Source organism: Trichosurus vulpecula, chromosome 9 (assembly GCF_011100635.1).
Source record: "Trichosurus vulpecula isolate mTriVul1 chromosome 9, mTriVul1.pri, whole genome shotgun sequence".
Taxonomy (NCBI): Eukaryota; Metazoa; Chordata; class Mammalia; order Diprotodontia; family Phalangeridae; genus Trichosurus; species Trichosurus vulpecula.
The window spans coordinates 118034370-118054546 of NC_050581.1; the positions used below are offsets into that span (position 1 = coordinate 118034370).

Sequence of the window (20177 nt, forward strand, 5' to 3'; positions counted from 1 at the left end):
ATTAACAAAAGGGTGTGGGCCAGGGGCCTCACATCTAGCTAGTGAAAGGGTGTGGGCCTGCCTACAATCAAGCCTCTCCTAATTAAGCTTCCCTTAACTGGCTCCACCTGAAGCCTATTGAATGGGCAGGAAAGATCTTTAATCAAATTATCACCATAAACTCATCAGAGTCAGTCTCCTACTTAACAAACACCCAGGCTCTCTATCGCCTCCAGGATCAAATATAAAATCCCCTGCCTTCATAACCTAGCCACCTCCTACTTCTTTTTGCAAGAAGCTTTTCCCAGTTCCTCTTAATGCAAATAGCAGCAAAGACAACAACTAGCATTTATTCATATCGTTAAGGTTTGCAGAGCACTTTACAAACTTTCATTTTATTATCATGAAAACCTTGGGAGGTAGGTGCTATTATTTTATCCATTTTACAGATGAGGAAACTGAGGCAAACAGAGGTTAAGAGACTTATTCAAGGTCACACAGCTAGTCAGGTTCTAAAGCAGGATTTATAGAATTAAGTTTGATTTAGTTACAAGAATAAGAGTCATAATCCATCATGTATTGATGATAAAATTACTATTTGATTTATAGGTTAGATTTTTACTTTCTTAATTAGGACTGGTATAAGGATTTATATTATTGTGTTAGGAACTTGCTGTGTAAGCACTACCGCTCCCCCCCCCCCATAACTTTTATAAGAGAACTATGCTTGAAAAACCATGACTTCCTTTCATTGTTCCTATGCCATAATGTTCTTACATTGCTGACAGTGTGGAAGGCCCCAGAATATAGCTGCCAAGTACTAGAGTTGATTGTCATCTCCTTCAGCAAATCATAGGAGTTCCCTTGCTTCGGAAGATGACCAATCATAAGGGGTAGAGCCAAGATGACTGAGAAAAAGCAGGGACTGGCCTCAGCTCTCCTCAATTCTCCTCCAAAGAACTTTAAGTAACACCTCAAAATGAATTATGGAGTGGCAGAACCCACAAAACGATGGGGTGAAACAATTTTCCAGCCTAATACAACTTAGAAGGTGGGCAAGAAAGGTCTCTTACATATGGCATGCACTCTGGTGCAGGCTGTGCCAGCACAGGATGCACCCCAGCAGACTAGCAGCAGGCCTTGGGAGTGACTGTGGCTCAGTCCACAGCCAGTAAGGGGATCAAAAATTGGTCAGAAGGAGATTACAGGGGTCTCTTTGCTTGCACTGTGTACAGGACTCTGTTGCATTGCCTATATGTGGGAGTGGGTTATAGTCCTGGGTCACAGTCCCAGGGCAAGAGGGTGCACTAATATAGTAGAGCTTGTGAATGTAGAGAACTGGTCATAGTTCCAGAGCAGAAAAGAATGTTTGTGATCACTCACAGATCAGTGCACAGTCCAGCAGAGCAGTGACCACACCTCTCCTTAGATCATACCACCTGAAAGAACCGAAAACTTACAGACCCCCAGAATTAGCTCTGAGAACATTAGCAAGAAAGGCCTGAAGCTTGGGACAGTGTCCCCTCCACCCTAGAAGCAGAGCCTCACTTTAACATAGAATTAAAAGTCAAGAAATAGGCTGGAAAAATGAGCAAACAGGAAAAAAAGATCCTAACCATAGAAAGTTGCTATGGTGACAAGGAAGATCAAAACACAAACTCAGAACAAAACAACAAAGTCAAAACTGCTACATCCAAAGATGCAAAGAAAAATGTGAATTGGTCTTAGGCAAAAAAAAAAAAAAATTCCTGGAAGAGCTCAGAAAGGATTTTAAAAATCAAATAAGAGAGGTAGAGGAAAAATTGGGAAAATAAATCTGAATGATGCAAGAAAATCATAAAAAAAGAGCCAACAGCTTGGTAAAGGAGGCACAAAAAAAAAGTACTGAAGAAAATAATGTCTTGAAACACAGAATAGGCCAAATGGTAAAAGAAGCAAAAAAATCTTTGATGAGAACTCCTTTAAAAGCAGAATTGGCCAAACAGACACAGAAGTACAAAAATTCACTGAATAAAAAAACCTCTTTAAAAAGTAGAATGGACCAAACAAAAAAGGAGGTACAAAAGCTCACTGAAGAAAATAATTCCTTAAAAATTAGTATTGGGCAAGAAGTAACTAATAACTCCATGAAACATCAATAAACAATAAAACAAAAATTTTTTTTAAAATGAGAAAATAGATAAAATGTAAATTAAAAAAATTGACCTGTAAAATAGATTGGTAAAAGATAACTTAAGAATTATTGGACTAGGGGCAGCTAGGTGGCGCAGTGAGTAGAGCACCGGCCCTGGAGTCAGGAGGACCTGAGTTCAAATCTGGCCTCAGACACTTGACACACTTACTAGCTGTGTGACCTTGGGCAAGTCACTTAACCTCAATTGCTCTGCCTTCCCCCCTGCAAAAAAAAAAAATGTTAAAAAAAGAAAATTAAAAAAAAAAAAAAGAATTATTGGACTACCTGAAAGCCATGGTTAAAAAAAGAGCCTAGATATCATCTTCCAGGAAATTATCAAGGAAAACTGCCCTGATATTCTAGAACCAGAGGGTAAAATAGAAATAGAATCCATGATTGCCTCCTGAAAGAGATCCCAAAGTGAAAACTCCCAGGAATGTTATAGCCAAATTCAAAAGCTCCCAGGTCAAGGAGAAATATCACATGCAGCCAGAAAGCAATCTTTCAGATATTGTGGAGCCACAGTCAGGATTTAGCAGCTTCTACATTAAAGAATCAGAGGCCTTAGAATATGATATTCTAGAGAACAGAGGAGCTAGGAGTAAAACTGAGTATAATTCTTCAGGTGGAAAAATGGACATTCAATGAGACAGAGGACTTTTAAGCATTCCTGATGAAAAAAACCATAACTGAATAGAAAATCTAACTTTCGAATACAAGACTCAAGAGAAGCATAAAAAGGTAAACAGGAAAGAGAAATCATAAGGGATTCAATAAGGTTAAACTGTTTGCATTCCTACATGGGATGAAAATGACACTTGTAGCTCCCAAGAACTTCCTCATTATTAGGGCAGTTAGAAGGAGTATACATAGACAAAGGATATGGGTGTGAGTTGAATATGATGGGATGATATCTAAAAAAATAAAATTAAGGGATGGGAAAGAAAAATGTACTGGGATAAGGGGAAAGGGAAATGTAGGATGGGGTTTTTATCTGGCATAAAAGAGGCCCAAAAGAGCTTTCACAGTGGGGAGGAAGATAAGGAAGTTAGCAAGGGAACCTATGACTCTTAGTGTCATTGGAATTCTCTCAAAGAAAGAATAACTTACACACTCAGTTAGGTATAGAAATCTATCTTACCATACAGGAAAGTGGGAGGGGAAGGGGATAAGAGAAGGGGAGAGGTATTAATAAAAGAGAGGGCAGATTGGAGGAGGTAAAAGTCAGAAGCAAAACATTTTCAGAATGGATAGGGTGAAAAGAGAGAGAATAGGATAAACAGAGAAAATAGAATGGAGAGAAATACATAGTAATCATAACTAAAAAAAAATTTACAGCAAGTTTCTCTAATAAAGACCTCATTTCTCAAATATATAGAGAACTGAGTCAAATTTATAGAAATAAGAGCCATTCTTCAATTGATAAATGATCAGAGGATATGAACGGACAATTTTAAGATGAAGTCATTAAGGCTATCTATAGTCATACGAAAAAATGCTCTAAATCACTATTGATTTCTTTAAAATGCAACTTAGAACAACTCTGAGGCACCACCTCATACCTATCAGATTGGCTAATATGACAGAAAAGGAAAATAACAAATGTTGGAGGGGATGTGGAAAAATTGAGACTCTAATGCATTGTCAGTGGAGTTGTGAACTGACTCAACCATTCTGGAGAGCAACCTGGAATTACGCCTAAAGGGCTATAAAACTGTGTATACTCTTTAATCTAGCAATACCACTACTAGGTCTGTATTCCAAAGAGATTAAAAAAACCAAAAAGGAAAAGGTCCTATATGTATACAAATGTTTATAGCAGCTCTTTTAGTGGTGGCAAAGAATGAGAAATTGAGGGGATGCCCATGAACCGAGGAATGGCTGAACAAGTTGTGATATATGATTGTGATGGAATACTATAATACTATAAGAAATGATGAGCAGGATGCTCTCAGAAAAACCTGGAAAGACTTACATGAATTGATGCAAAGTGAAAGGAACAGAATCAGAAGGACGTTATACCCAGTAACAGCAATATTGGGCAGTGATCACCTGCGAATATTTTAAGCTATTCTCAGCAATACAATGATCCAAGACAATTCCAAAGAACTTATGATGAAAAATGCTATCCACCTTCAGAAAAAGAACTGATGGAGTCTAAATGCAGATTGGAGCATACTTTATCTTTCTTGAGTTGTTTTGTGTATGTTTTCTGACTCTACAAATATAATCTATATCAAATTGATTGCCTTTTCAATGAGAGGGAAGGGAGAGAATTTAGAAATCAAAATTTTTAAAAACCCTATATTAAAAATCATTTTTACATATAATTGGGGAAATGACCAATCATGAATTGTAATATACCTCCCAAGGTCAAAAAAAGGGGCTAGTCACTGAGCAGGCGGGATCCTTGACTTTGAGGAGGATCTTAGATCCATTTGCTTAGCAACAACCAGTCTCCTTAATTAACTGATTGGGCCTGGAGCTCTGCCTCAGTTTACTTTCGTTTCAGATTGGATTTTTGAGGCTCACAGGGTCCAGGTCCATCGTTCTAACCATTATGCCACATAGCTACCTGTTTTCCCTAAGAGATTATCTCCAATTTATCCCATATGGATATTTGCCTGTACATAATAATTTGAATATTGTTGCCTTGAGAGCAAGGACTTTCTACTGCCTTTCACTGTGGCCCCAGTTCTTAGCACAATCTGTGCTTAATAAATGCTTATTAGCTTTACTTGACTTGAGACTACTCTCCCTCCTTAAACTGTCCCATAGGCAAGCTGGTCATGACTTTTATAGCTCTAGCAGTTGGACCTGGATATGTTCAAAAATGTCTCAAATGGAAAAATCTCAAGGGACACTTGAGCTCGGGAGATGGAGGTTGCCGAGATGGAGCTGAGCGAGCAACTCTACAATTAAGTCCGAGTACATCGAGACGGCATCTGGAAACAAAGTCAGTCGCCAGTCAGTTCTGTGTGGAAGCCAAAACATTGTCCTAAATGGAAAGACAATCATAGTGAATGACTGTATAATTCAAGGGGATCTGGCAAACGTAAGGATTGGACGCCACTGTGTTGTGAAAAGCCATAGTGTCATAAGGTCACCATTTAAGAAATTCAGCAAAGGAGTTGCATTCTTTCCTCTACACATTGGTGACCATGTCTTTATTGAAGAGGATTGTGCGGTTAATGCAGCCCAAATTGGTTCCTATGTCCACATAGGCAAGAACTGTGTAATTGGCCGACGCTGTGTGTTGAAAGACTGTTGCAAAATTCTAAACAATACAGTATTACCTCCTGAAACTGTGGTCCCACCATTCACCATCTTCTCAGGCTGTCCAGGACTCTTCTCTGGGGAGCTCCCAGAGTGCACCCAGGAGCTGATGATCAATGTCACCAAGAGCTATTACCAGAAGTTCTTGCCACTGACCCAGGTCTAGTACCCATGTCCCATGCCTCCGATGACTAGAGCTCTAGGAAAGACTTTGGAACCAGGGAGCTTTAGGGGCCCCCAAGACCAGGATCTTGTACAGTCCACTCCTTCCACTTCTGGCTTTTAAAAAAAAAAATTTCTGTCTTTCCAACTCTTATTTTCTCCAGATGGTAAAAGCAAAACCACTGGAAGAATTATCTAGAGTGTTATATTTAATTGACATCTATTTATAGCCACTTTATTCCAAGTTGCTTTTGAACTTCAGAATTATTTTTGTTTGATTCCGTAACTCCTCCATCCCATGGATGAATGGGTCCTGCTGAATCACACCAGGAAAAAAATTCTCTTTGAAAGACTTTCCAAGGAAAAAAGTTACTTTGCTGTTAAAGGAAAAAAAGTTACTTTACTGTTACATTGTATACAACCACAAAGGCAGCCTACAGCCCATATGGACACATGTACATGGCTTTCATGTTACTAAATAAATGCAGTCAGCTGCTGCATTTGCTCATAAGTCCTGAAAAATCAATAGGTGCTTATGAATTTTCAAAAAAAAATGGGAAAATCTCACATTTCTACCTTGATCTTCTACCCTGTTTCGTGGGAACCTCCCAGTTTCTACTACTAGACTTGGTTCATAAGACTTAATATAATTTTTAAGGTCTACTTGATTTATTTAAGTCCAATTAGATAATTACAAAGAAGTTTCCAGGGCAGTGAGGTGGCATAGTGGATAGAAAACTGGCCTTAGAGTCAGGAGGACCTGAGTTCAAATAGGACATCAGACACATACTAGCTGTGTGACTCTGGGCAAGTCACTTAACCCTGATTGCCTCAAAAAAAAAAAAAAGCAGCATCCAAATAGCAAAACTCTAATGAAAGTGCTTCCTTTCATAGCCTCCTTCCTCTCTGATCCTCTGACTGACCATCGTCACGCCTCTATGGAGAAGAGGATCAAGAAAGGAGTGGAGGATTTGAGAACTTGCCAAGATCTGCTTAGGAAGCTCTTAAAGAAAATGGGAGAAGTATGAGGATCTAGTGGGAGTTGGGGGGAAGTGGTCCATGGCAGCTGCTGATCTTGTCAGTTTGGTCCAGTCCTCATCGTAACACCTGGTTGCATTGTACTCCACATACTTTCAAAGCCATGCCAGTTGTCCAGGACCTGTCCCTGTGCCTAATTCCTGCTACAGCAGCAAGCTGAACATCATTGACGAGCAAGCAGTTGGCCTCCAGTAGGAAAGGAATGGAATAGAAAGGCAGACTAGGAGTCTTTTTCCAGGTAAGGGGGTGATGGTATCATGCTGTGCTGCCTGTCCTTTCCTAGAATTTCTTCCTCATCTCAGACTCATTCTCAAGGGTGGATATAAATGCCCTGAGCTCTTTCTTCAGTAACCTCTGGGACCTTCCCCTCCATATAGCTCCTTTCGCACTGAAAGGAGTCCCAGGGGACCTTCTTCCTCGATACCTCTGGCACTTCCCCTCTCCCTGGTGGTCCCTCCTCAGGCACCTATGGGGCATCCTCTCTCTTAAGGGCTTCCTCCTTAACTCCTAGCCCAATTATAGAATTGAATATTGTATTTTTTTGAGGGCAAGGCTCTTCTACTTGGCAATTAATGTCCCAGTAGCTATGAATAATCACTATGGGCCCAGCCTGGTTCTTGACCTGGCTTATGTATTCTGGTCTCCAACCCCTAACCCCCATTTCCTTCCCACCCTGGGGAAAGACCAGAAAGGAAGAGGGAAAAGTAGCAGAGTAAGGTTGAGAATAGCTCAAAGGGTCAGGCTTTTGGGATCTGTTTTAATATCCATTTCTTCAAGGGGCCAAGCGCAAAGGAACTCATATAAGACCTTTCCAGGTGCCAAGACTAAAGTGGAGGGAGAGTTGGTGCGTGACTTTTTATTAGCAGACGATCATGCATTCAGTGCAGGCGCTGAGTCTGAGATGCAACAACTGCTGCTTGTGCTAATTTTGGCCTAACAATTAGCAGAGATCCATGGGAACTTCAATACTCCCTTTCCTCTACCCCCAGTTCACTATGAACCATAGTATCAGTGGAAACATTGGACACGATCTTCCAGGATGCTTCACACATCTCAGAGAAGGCACCCAGGGAGGACACTGAAGATTCATCTCCCTACCTCACTCTGGGCTGCAGAGATGAAACATCCCAAAGAAGTGTTGGTGGAAGAAGCTGGTCTGGGCAAAATGTGGCCAGTTTTGCCTGTGGTCAGTAAATGTGGTTCCTCTAATGTCCATCCCTCTGATCCCTTGTTTTGGGGAGTGGGAGGTTCTATCTGTAACCAGTCAATGAATTCTTCTTGAATACTATAGTATTCTTGGTCCCCATCCCTAGCTCAGAGACCATAGGGCTTTACCCTGGCAAGAGCATTGGGTTCATATTTTGGCTCTGTGACTTACCAGCTGTGTGACCTTGGGAAAGACACCTAACCTCTCTGTGCCTCATTGTATTCATCTGTAAAATGAGGAGGTTAATATGCCAATACTCCTGCTAGTTCTAAATCCTATGATTCTTACAGTCAAACTGCATAAATACAGAAAAGGGAGGTCTGGTCAGACGGCAGTAGGTCCTGTGAAGAGACTGAAAGATTTAGTAGGCTACCAACAGATAACAGATTTAGGATTAAAAGGGATCTTCAAGGTCATTTAGTCCACCCCTCTCCTCTTACTGTTCTGTGTCAATCAGAGTGACATAGCAGTGAAAAAATGTAACATAATTTTAAATTGCATCCAGAGGGGCACAATGTCCAGAATGGGAGGGAGAAGGAGATCATCTGCATGGTCGTACTGTGTTCAGTTGTACCTGCCACATTTTTTAAGGAAGTTATTGACGAACTGGAACACATCTGAGGTAACCAGGATGGAAGTGAGACGAGAGATCATCCTATCTGAAAATGGAACTGGGGATGTGTAGCGTAGAAGAGAGAAGACTCAGGCATCTCAAGGGTTATCTAGAGGATCACAGTTTTGCTTAGCTCTACAAGGCAGAGCTGGAAGCAACGGGAAGACATTACACAGAAGCAGAGATCTAATAATAACAGCTGCATCAAAGTCGTATGGGCTGTTTCAGTGAGTAGTGAGTTCGCCATCATTGGAAGTCTTCAAGTAAAGTCTGGATGAGCACTTCTCAGGGATGCCATGGGAGGGACTACTGTTGATTAGAAGCTCTTTGAGGTCCTCTTCCAGCTCTGAGATTCTGGAATTCTACAGTCTCTTATGAACCCTGAGCCAAGGGGGTCCCAGGTCCCCTTTAGTGACCAGTTCACAGTCTGGGAACTCTAGCAATCTGGCTGGGGGTTCCTGCAGGCCTGACATGGCCTGGAAGAAGTCCAGGCTTCTGGGCACGTGGAGGCAGCATTTCTCCTGCGGTCTCTTTGATCCCTGGTTCCTGGTTCAGTCCCCGGAAATGGTCCCGTAGCTCTCGGACACTGATGCCAGATCGCACAATGGTGTCAAATTTACGGGGTCTGCTTGGGGTGGCCAAGGGTTGAGGCATTGTGCTTAGGGGTTTGTGCTCCATAGAACCATCTAAGGAAGCAGGGGGGAGACAGGTTAGATTTATTAGGGGAGAAGAGCCTTGGTACTGCTGTACTTCCTTACCGCCACCTCTCCCCACACCAACCCAAAATTCTCATCCTATGAGAAAGAAGTGTTAGTGCAAGGTAGCATGGAAAACCTTGGGCTAGAAGTCACATTTCAAGACCAAGATGCTAGTTCTATTTCTGTGACTTGGGGGAGTCCCTCCCTTGTTTGGATCCCAGTGCCCCACTAGTTACCCAACCAGATTGGATTCCATGGACTCTAAAATTCCTGACAATGGATGTTTTATGAGGTATTGGGCAATTGGGATTCCTGTCGACTCTGCCCTCATTCAGTCCGGGATCAATCCCCACCCATTCTTCTGTGCTCCTATGCCCAAGATCCTACCTGGTGCTGAGGCTTGACCACTGTCTAGAACCTTCGGGTCCCCGTCCCTATCTCTGTCTCCATCCCCATCCAGGGAAGCGATGATGTCCAAAAGGAACTTCAGGCTCTCCTGCTCCCTTGGACTTAGACCTTCCAGGTCCAGCTCCTGTAAGGAGAAGAAGGAATCCAACAGGGATATAATACAACAAAGAGCTATTAAGGTACCCGCTACAAAAGCACTATGCTAGGCCTTCAAAGGATGGAAATGATATCGAAGTCAGCCACCTCACTGATGGTAAATTGTTTAACTTGAAAAGGCTGTAAATCAAGACTAAAGTGGAAGGAGAGTTGGTACATGACTTTTTGTTAGCCGATGATCGTGCACTCAGTGCAGGCTCTGAGGCTGAGTTGCAACACTGTATGGACTGATTCTCTGCTGCTTGTGCTAATTTTGGCTTAACAATTAACCTCAAGAAAAGCACTGCACCATTCCTATGTGGAACCACTGGTTACAACAAAGGGAGAAATTTTGAATGCTGTGGATAAGTTCATTTACCCTGGAAATATACTTTCCAGGGACATACACATAGATGATAAAGTTGACATATGCATTGCCAGAGCTAGCTGTGTCTGGGAGGCTCCAAAGGAAAGTGTGAGAGAGAACAGTTATCAGGCTGCCTACCAAACTGCAAGTCTATAGGGTTGTTTTGATGATCTCACTGTTGTATGCCTATGGAACCTGGAGACTATACCAACACCATGCCAGGAAACTGAATCACTTCCATTTGAATTGTCTTAGGATGATTCTGAAGGTCACCTGGCAAGAGGAGGTACAGGACATTAAGGTCCTTTCTTGAGCTGAACTGCCAAGCCTTCAAACTCTACTGCAGAGAGTACAACTGAGGGTCTGATCATGTTCGAATGCCAAATGTACATTTTGCGTTTGCCTAAAAGACTATTTTACAGAGAGAGCTCACACCAGGCAGGCAAGTGCTCACATGGTGGTGAGAAGAAGCAATACAAGAACGCTCTCAAGGTCTCTGAAAAACTCTGGAATTGATTGTGGGGTGTGGGAGACACTGTCACAGGACTGCACAGTACGGTGTTCCTGCATTCTGCCCTGCGCTCTATGAGCAAAGCAGAATTGCTGTAGCTCTGAGGAAATGAGAGAGATAGAGCCTTTGGAGCTGGTATTCATCTGCTCAGCCACAGTTGGACACATTGTACCTTGATTCCCACCATACTGATGTCATTTTGGTCTTTTCTGAGAATGAAAGACAACAACTGACCAAACAGCGAGGCCCTGGAGGAGATTCAGAGTTTAGATAAGACGGAGTCCCCACTTCCATCAATTCACAGATTCTAGTAAGGAGATAAGACACACAAAACACAGCTGGCTAGAATATGTGTCACATAATTATGATACATAGAATACATGTTACATACATATGCTACACAACAAAATCTAAGTACTGCATGAGGTCTGAAGGGGAAATACTCGAGGAGTCTGCAGAGTATTTATGGAAGAAGTCATATTTAAGTTGACTTCCATCAAGGAAGGGAGGTCTTTTAGATCTTAGGGGGAAATAGGATCAGAAGATCAAAGGTCGGAGAAAATGGAAAATTTGGGGGTCAGAAAAAAGGTTCAAAGTTCATAGAAACAAGAGATCCTAGTGGCATCTCTGAGAAGTCAAACAGAAGTCACCAGTGTTGGTCACAGCATTCCCACCTTGGGGTTCTGGCATTCCAACTGCCCTCTCTCTTTATCTGTATCCATCCTCTTGTCTATCCTCTGCTCAGCAGGAATGGGTTGGTCCTCAGGATCCTGGGGAATCATAGACTGGGTTGGTGTTCTGCTCTCCATGTGCCCCCCCACCCCCCTATTCTGTTCCCTACTTTTCCCCTGGATGCAGTGTGAGGGGATAGGACCTTGATTCCTGTTGCAGGAAGGGCTGTTCTAGAAAGATTTCCAGCTATAGCAGTCCCAGCCCGTCCTAGAGGATACAGAAGGACCCATTACCTGTTCAGTTTTCTAGCTGTACAAGAGACCCTGGGCAGGTTCTGGTCAGATGCTGGCTCCTGACCTGGGTCTTGCCCTCCAGCCGATGGATGCTTCTGCCCCTGCCTATGTTATACCCCCTTCACTAGGCACCTGCCCTGGCCAAAGGTTAACATGGGCAAGGGAGGGGCAGGCAGGTGATATCCTGTTCAAACAAGAGTTACTTCCCTGTGGTTGCCCAGTCCCGGACAGCTGTGTCAACACAAACACATCTATGGAAAGGAGGCTCCCAACAGGAAAAAACAAAGAGCCCTACTTACCTTGTCTCCACCCACCCTTCCCCCATTAGACATACTTTTCCTTCCTCCCATGCAGGGATACTCAAGCCATCCCTGCTAGAGACGCCAATTCCAATTGCCTCCCTCATAGGTGAGTGACCGATTCTGGGACAAACCGGAGAGGCAAAAACTGAGCCAATCACCCCTTAAACCCCTCTACTAACACCTTTGGCTTATTTGACATCACTCCCTTCCATTCACTTCCAGTCAAACCGTCCCACCATCTGTATCCACAACTTGATATGTTATCTCTAGTCTCCTTGCCTTTGAGTGGGCCATCTTCCATACCTGGAGAATCCTTAGTTTCCTTCAAGGTTCAGCCTAAGTACCATCTCATACACAGAAGTCTTTCCTGAGTCTTCCCGGTGACTAGCCCAGGTTTTCATACCCTGATTATCTTGTATTTACTGATAGTAAATATAGTGTTATAGCCTCCAGACCGATGTAAATTGATCTTACATTCCTCAGCACCTAGCTGAGTGCCTTACACAAAGTAAACGTCTCCTAAATGTTTAATTGAATTTTAATTTGGTTAGAACCCTGAGGGCAGAGCTGGGCTGGGGCAGGAGATGGGACAGAGATTAGGTTAGAGTTGTAAATATCATAACTGTGACATCTATACATCACTGTTTGCAAGCTTTACAAAAGTCATCTCATTTTGCCTTTCACAAAAAAACCCTAAAAATTGGTTGCTATTATTATCCCAAATTTACAGTTGAAGAAACTGAGGCTCAAAGAAATTGTGTCAACTCACACAGCTCCTAAGCATCTGAGGCAGGAGTGGGACCCATCCCCAGCCCCTTGTAGTTCTCCTAACCATTCTGCAATATTCCCTACAAGGGATCTTAGAGATTATTTAAGGTCATAGATCTAGAGCAGAAAGGGCCCTTGGGGGTGATCTGATCTGACCCTGTGATTTCACATTTGATGGAACTGAGGCCCAGAATTCAGTAACTTGCTTAGAGTTCCACAGTCACCTATTAGCAGGACCAAGATGTGGTCCCAGGAGTTAGCACAACAGAGGACAGAGATTCCAAGGCCATTGGTCCAGTTAGAGACCCAAGGGTTGGTGCATAGGACAGGATGGGTTAGGGCTGGTTTGGGATTGGGGCCTCAAGGGTGTGGGGGCGGGTCCAAATGGGCAGGGCTTGCTGGAAGGGCTGGGAACTTCGCGGGCACCGACGGGGGTGGGGGATGGGGGTGGAGAAGCTTCCTTAGGGAGAGGGAGGAGTCAGCTGGGTTCTTGCCCCGCTCCTGATCGGACTGGAGGAACTGGCCCGACCCGCTCACCAGGGGGCACTAGAAGACTGGGGGGGGCGGGGGGGGGCGGGATGGAGACGCTCTAGCCTAGGTCCGGCAGGCCAGTTCCGGTGTCTGTGGTGCCGGCAACCTGAGGCCGGAAGTCAAGAGCCGGGAGAGCGCGCTAAGGCTGCCAGGCGGGCCCTGGGTAGGAGGCCACCCACCCACCCATTCGCCCCGCCTTGGGGAATCACGACCCGCTGCGGGCTTGCCTTCAGACCCCGGGGCCGCTACTAGGCCCTTCTCTTCCTGAGATGTCCCGGACTTCTGATCCCTGACCTCCGCCCGCCGTCCTCCCGGCAGCCCCTCTCTCAACTATTTAGTTTCTTTCTCTTCTCTAGAAAACCACACCCTTCACCGCCTTTGACTTATGACCCCAAATTCTGCGCCCTGGCCCTTTTCGTGAGAGTTCCCTGAACCCCAAGGAACCCCTTCCCCATTAACCCATATCTTCCCAGCCGCAGAGACCACTCCTTCCTGCCGCTTCTTCCCCCCTTTACCCTCATTAACCTTTCTCCTCTGCACCTGAAATCATCCTCCTTTCCCAACCCCTTATCCCCTTTCCCTCCTTAATCTTTTTTCAAGCTTCCTCTTTGCGCCTCCCCCCACTCTGCGGGGCATGAGCCAGGAGGAGGCAGCTGCCTGCAGGGCTGTCAGCCCGGACCTGAGCAGACCCCCCAGAACTCCTGCCATGGCGGCAGGCACAGAGAAAGATGGAAATGGAGAGAGCCTCATGGCCCCGAGGAGGACTCCTTCCCTCCCAGGGAGCCCAGACCTCGCGGAGCCGGGGAAGCCTCTGTGTCCCCATCCTGGTGGAGGTCTGGGAGCTGAGGGTCAGGACTCTTCGGGTTCCCCTGAATATCCTCTCATCATAAGAACCAAAAAACTGGTCCTTCACATGGACATAAACAACACCATCCTCGTGGCTGACAGTGCCACTGGCCAGGGCCTTATGGCTGCCCTCAACTCCTACCTGAGCACTGTGTGTTGGGGGCAGTTCAACCAGGAGGGTAAGAAGCGTCCCAGGACCTTGGCATTGCTGCCAGCGGGTATGCAGCCTTGTGTGCCCGTTGACAACACACATTTGTGTCTTAGGTGGGTCTTTGGGCTTCTAGTTATCGCCGAGTGTGAGAGAGTGAGTCTTGTGGAGCCCTAAGAAGGAGAGGCACTGGAATGGTATGGAAGGAGTGCTGGAATATTGACATTAGCCAGGTTGAAATCTGATCTGACATTTATTTTTGTTTGACCTTAGGCACAAATCACTGAACTCCTCTGAGCTTCGTTCTTTTTCTATAAAATGGGATTTTAACACAGATTTTTGTAAGGAAAGTATTTTGTAAAGGTTATAGTGCCATTTTATGGCCCTATATGGCCCATCCTAACTAATCTCCATTCTGGTTTTCCTAGAGACATTCTCCCCCTCCCCCTGGAGCAGGGGGCAGCCTGTGGGGTGGTTATGGGTACAAGTGAGAATCAGGAGGTCTGGGCTCCAGTTCAGGACCCTCTCTTCCCTGTGGCCTTGGGCAAGTTGCTGTGGTGTAACTCAGAGCAATTGTTCTGGAATCTGGAGGACTAGGATTCGAAGCGTTATAGATTAATTGGTGGCAGGGACCTTGGAAAGGCGTTACGCCCTACCACATAAGAGGAAACTCATGGTCAGAGAGATGAGGTGATTTGCCCAAAGTCACATAGGCAGTAAATAATAGAGATGATATTTGAACTGGGTTGTCTTACTGAGTATTTGGCCTTTTTCCCACTTGGCCTGTTCAACTCCTTCAGATTCCTCAGTGAGCTCCGTGACCTTGGGCAAATCACCACTTCTGTGAAGCTCAGTTTATCATCCATCTGAAAGAGGGTAATCATGACTGTACTACTTATGTCACTGTGGGGCTATAAGGAAGCCACTTTGTAAACCATAAAGGCAGCTGGTACAGTGGAGAGAGCGCTGGGCCTGGAGTCAGGGAGACCTGAGTTCAAATGTGACCTCAACACTGGGCAAATCACTAAACCACTGCCTGCCTCAGTTTCCTCCTCTATAAAATGGAGATAATTGATAGTGTCTACCTTCCGGGGTTGTTGTGAGGCCCCAAATGAGATAATATTTGTAAAGCGTGTTACAAACCTTAAAGAGCTGTAGAAATGACAGGAAATTGTAAAGTGACATTCCCCTCTCGAAGCAAATGGCCCTGGACAGATCGCTCCAACTCCCAGTGTCCTGTGCAACTCTCTTAAACATTGCAGAAGATTTGCAGGTCTGCATTGATAAAGGGAGTTTCTTTGCCTGAAATTCCCTCCATTAATGAAGTCACAAGTCCATGTAGGAAAAAAAAATTCCCTCTCTGGGTTTCAGTTTCCTTATCTGGAAAATGAAGGACTTGTAATAGAGTCTTTGAGATCTTTTCCAGCTGTAACATGAATCTAGGAACATGCTTCTGACTGTTGACTCAGCTCTGATCACTGGCTTTGGAGAGTTGAGCTCCATATCCGGGAGGGGGACAGAGATGTCCTCTCTTGCTGATTTTTGGCCACGTTCCATTTCTCCCTCCGCTACACACCCACCCTAACTCTGGACTCAACTTTGTCTTTCAGGTGAGTGGCAGTGGCTGAGTGAGTTCCCTTCATTGCTGCCCCCTAGCCCTGATGCCAGCAGCTTCTCCACAAATTTTGGCCGGCACACCGAGTTTACATCAAGTGCCCTGGGCCACCCCTTCCAGACACTCTTCTCCCACTACCTGCAGCTGTTGGAGTGGCCTGGCCAGCCCGATGCAGTTTTCTCTGTCCTGGGGGAGGATGGCCGCCATTACCACCGTGTACTGCCAGCCTTTTTCAAACTACTGGCTGGTCTTTGTCAGCAGGGCCGACGCTTTGCTGTCATTTTCCGAACTTTTGGCAAAGACTTGACCTCACTACTTCAGACCACACACAAAGCTCTTCAAGGCCAGCACCCGCAATTCTCAGCCCTTAAAGAGGTGGTGGTGAGAGATGCTCTTAGGGCAAGGGAAACGAGTAGGACATTCCTCAGGAGCATTCGGTAGCCTGGTGACTTAAGGGCAGCCAGTCTTTCTTAGAACTTGGGGGGTGGGGTGGGAATGGAGAAACAAGGGGAGGTGGGTAACACTGGGGATATGTGTTGGCCTCAATGCCTCCCTGTTCCTGCAGCTCCCTGTGGACCTGAGACCTGGAAAAATCCGCTGCAGTCCAAAAAAGGTGATGGTCAGTCGAGGAAAAGAATCTGTGTCCAGTTGGCCAGATGCAAGAGTCGTATATGACTACTTCAGTGCCATGGAAGGCCTGGGGGGCTTTCAGGACCACTTTGATTGGTAATAACATAACATAACGTAAATTGGTAATTGGTTATTTATCACTCTACATTTACAAGATACTTTCCTGACAGCAGCTCTAGGAGCTAGGCAGCGCAAGTATTATTCTCACCATTTTACAGATGAAAAAACAAACTCAAAGAGAAGTGACTTGCTCAGGGTAACAGAACCAGTAAGTGTCAGAGCCTCAAACTCTGCTGTTCTGGGCCATTCCATTTCTACCCCACTGTCTGTTGCCCTAAGAGCTGCCATCTCTGGCTTGATCATAGTCCCTTCAGGATGAGGGAGTGATCCAGGACTGAAGAAGGTAATTAGTGATCCACTTTCTCCATGGGGCTCCTATATAGACATTGATCCCCTCCTCCAAAGTACAGTTTAGGTCCTATCTCCTCCATGAACAAAGCATCCCCTGAACACTTGGTGCATAATAGTTGCTTATATTTTTTGAGTTGGCTGTGTGATTTGATGTCAGCAGCTCTCACATTAGGCAGTCCAAGCAGGAAAGCTCATTATGTGTCCTACATCCCAAGCTTCTACCTTTGGAATGGGCCTGGGTGAGCCCAAGTAGAAGCCCCACAGTAGGTCACCTATCACTGGCATAAAACCGTCCTAGTCTGAAGCTCCACCACAGGAAGTTGTGGGCTCCATGATGACCTCCCTGACAACATCTCCCATTTTCCCCTCCTCTCCAGGTGGGCCAAGAACAATTTCTCCAGTCAGGGTGGCAAGCCACTGTGGGTAGATCCCCATGACCCTGATGTCCAGCACATCTGCTTTGATGATAATGTTCGACTGCAGGATGAAGAGAGCATCTTCCACCCCCAGGTACAAATAGATTGGGAGTATCGGGAGGGAGAGGAGATGGCCTCTAACTCACAGAGACAAGAAGTGGCACAGTGGATAGAGGATATACTACTGGCCTTGGAGGCAGGAAGAGCTGAGTTCAAACCCTGCCTCACACTTGGCTATGTGACCCAAGATCAAGTTGAGTCAATAAATCAACCAGCATTCACTTTTTTAAAAATCTTATTTCATTTTCATCTGAATTTTCTCCCTCACTACTCCCACTCTCCCCTCCCCCACTTTTCTTGAGAAGGCAAGAAAAACAAAACTCATTTCAAATATATTTAATCAAGGCATTTATTAAGTGCTTTTTGGAGGCCAGGCACTGTGCTAAGTACTAGGGGTATTAAAAAAGGCAAAAACATTTCCTGCTTTCAAGTAACTCATACTTTAATGGAAGACGCAATATGCGAACAACTGTGTAGAAGCCAGATATGTGGAGGATGGATTAGAAATAATCTCAGAGATTCCATGCTGTCTTGGGGAGGGAGGGGGGAGGGAGGGGAGAAAATCTGGAACTCAAAACTATGTAGAACCGTGTGTGGTAAACTAAAAATAAATAAAGAAATTAAAAAAAAATAATCTCAGAGGTAAGTCACTAAAATTAAGGAGGACCAGGAAAGGCTTTTTACAGAAGATGGGTCTTTAGCTGAGTCTTGAGAGAAGCTAGAGAAGCCACAAGGCAGAAATGAGGGAAAGTTCCAGGAATGGGGGACAGTCAATGAAAATGCTGAATCGCACACAGTTGGGTGTGTGAAGAACAGCAAGGAGACCTCTGGTTTCTTGTTTTTTAAATAGTATTTTATTTTTTTCCCAATTACATGTAAAGGCAATTTTTAACATTCACTTTTTTTTAAATTTTGAGTTCCAAATTTTCTCCCTCCCTCCTTCACCTCTCCCCTCTCTGAGGCAATAAACAGTCTGATATAGGTTATATATTTGCAATCATGCAAAACATGAAGGACACCAGCAGTCACTAGATCTCATTGTGTGGAGGGGAATAAGGTATAAGAAGACTGGAAAGGTAGGAGGGGGCCAGGTTAGGAAGAGCCAAATAGGATTTCATATTTTATCCTGGAGGTAATAAGTCGCTAGTGGACCTCTCTCAGCTTCAGTTTCCTTATCCATCAAATGAGGGAGTTGGCCTTGTTAGTCTCTACCTTCCAGCTTTAAATCCATGATCCTATGAATGAAATTAACCCAAGTTCATGAGAGACAACCATCCTAAGGTCTGGCCCAGCTGAAAGCTGGTTGTGCTAGGATTGGGCTGATTTCCAAGCCTCCCCTAGCATTGCCCACTGTGGCAGGAACGGAGGATTAGAGTTTTTCCTGGGGGCTAAAGATCGGATGGTGATTTTGTGCAACATATTGCTAGGCAGAGACCCTCTTCCCAGCCTCCTACAGAGACCCCAGCATATTCTACCCCCATGAGCTCTTTGTATGTGTGTGTGTGTATATGCTCTTGGCTCCAGGTATTTATGGGCCAGGGAAGACAAGAATGCTGCACAGTCCCTACCTCTGAACTCTACAGCATCTGCCTGGTGCAAAATGATCTCCTCCAAGCTATTGCCAACCCTGACTATTTCTTGATGACTGTGAGCCAGTGTGAGGACCGGTATGACCAATATTTGGCAAAGGCCCAGACAGATCATAGCTGTTGAGAAGTCAACTGAGGAATGGACTTCCAGACCACTCCAACAAGTAGCCCTCCTGGACTTCATGGCAAGTTGCCTGCTCTATTTTAATCAGGATGGGGAGAGGGGCAGAGGGTAGGAAGGGTCTTTGGGTCTAGCCCTCCTCATTTCTGTAGTCTCTCTTGGCTTGGCCAGCATGGGAATTATAGATTGGGAATTGATCTTCCCAGGATCACTCCCATGACCTTTGTATATGGACTTTTGGTTTGGGTAGGGGGTTCTGCCTCTGCTTTGGCTTCTGTTACACAAGTTGGTGCCCATCTGATTGGAATCTACATATTAAAATTCAACTCCAGTGTGGGGCCAAACACTGCTTCTCTCTTTTTCTCACTGGCTAGATGGAGTGGACTTACAGTTTGTATGTCTGGTTTCTGAGGGGAGGTCTTGGGATAAGGTTAACCTGGCTCGGCCAACATCAGAAGTAGAAGGAAAATGGGTCACCCAGATTTCCACAGTAGGTCTAAGGTAAATATGGAATAGAATGGAATGGAAAATATTTATTAAGTCCTTACTGTATGCCAAGCAGTGTTGGGAAGGGAGTAATGGTCCTGAGGGTGGGGTAGTACTAGGGTCTGGGTTGCCTCTGTCAGGGGTAAGAATGAGGAGGTCAGCATCCAGCCAGGATGGAACTAGAACTCTCATGTCCCAACTCCTAGTATACTGTTTTTCCCATAATACCACCTAAACACTTTCTTGATACTAATGCATACATATATTAATTTCACTAAAAGACATGTCTTAGATGACATATGACTCTTGTGCAACTGGATGTGAGTCAGTTCTGAAAGGACATTAGGTAGGATTCATCAATGTGGAATGCATCCATTGAGGGGAAGAACTGGACGTGGGTTTTGAAAGTTAGGTCAGATACCCCAGAGGGATGGGTAAGAAAAGAGCTAGACAAACTACCTACCACTATTGCCTTTTCAAAACGAGCCCCAAGTCCATATCTCCAGCACTATGCTGTCACTAGCATTCCAAACCTATATTTCCATCTCTAAGACATTTCTAATTGTGGGTTATAGTGGAAGGGTTCTTAAAGCTACCTGTGACTTCCCCTTGTCTACTAACTCTAATTTGATCCCCTTCCTACTGGTAATAGTGGTTTCCAAGGCTAGAAATCTGCAGTATGTTTTTGACCTACCACCAATTCCTTACCGCACCCCCCTCCC

The 20177-nt window shown here is 44.8% G+C and overlaps 1 protein-coding gene and 1 pseudogene across 2 annotated transcripts; both read left to right on the forward strand.

The window, feature by feature from the left end:
* The first annotated feature begins 5044 nt into the window (after positions 1–5044).
* Positions 5045–5682, forward strand: LOC118831602 (annotated as a pseudogene).
* Positions 5683–13271: 7589 nt separating this feature from the next.
* Positions 13272–19315, forward strand: LOC118830634. Of its 2 annotated transcripts, none has more exons than XM_036737535.1 (5): positions 13272–14197; positions 15738–16123; positions 16308–16468; positions 17161–17293; positions 18784–19315. In XM_036737535.1, exons 1-5 carry the CDS (start codon positions 13768–13770, stop codon positions 18970–18972), a joined length of 1299 nt encoding a protein of 432 aa, XP_036593430.1. In that variant the 5' UTR covers positions 13272–13767; the 3' UTR covers positions 18973–19315. The 2 variants fall into 2 exon arrangements, with proteins under 2 accessions (XP_036593430.1, XP_036593431.1); XM_036737536.1 differs by having other exon boundaries at positions 13272–14158.
* Positions 19316–20177: the final 862 nt, after the last annotated feature.

Coding starts and splice junctions, on each gene's coding strand:
- LOC118830634 (XM_036737535.1), top strand. CDS start 13,768: ATGAGCCAGGAGGAGGCAGCTGCCTGCAGGGCTGTCAGCCCGGACCTG. Junction 14,198..15,737: donor CTTGGCATTGCTGCCAGCGG/GTATGCAGCCTT, acceptor TTTGTCTTTCAG/GTGAGTGGCAGTGGCTGAGT. Junction 16,124..16,307: donor CAGCCCTTAAAGAGGTGGTG/GTGAGAGATGCT, acceptor CTGTTCCTGCAG/CTCCCTGTGGACCTGAGACC.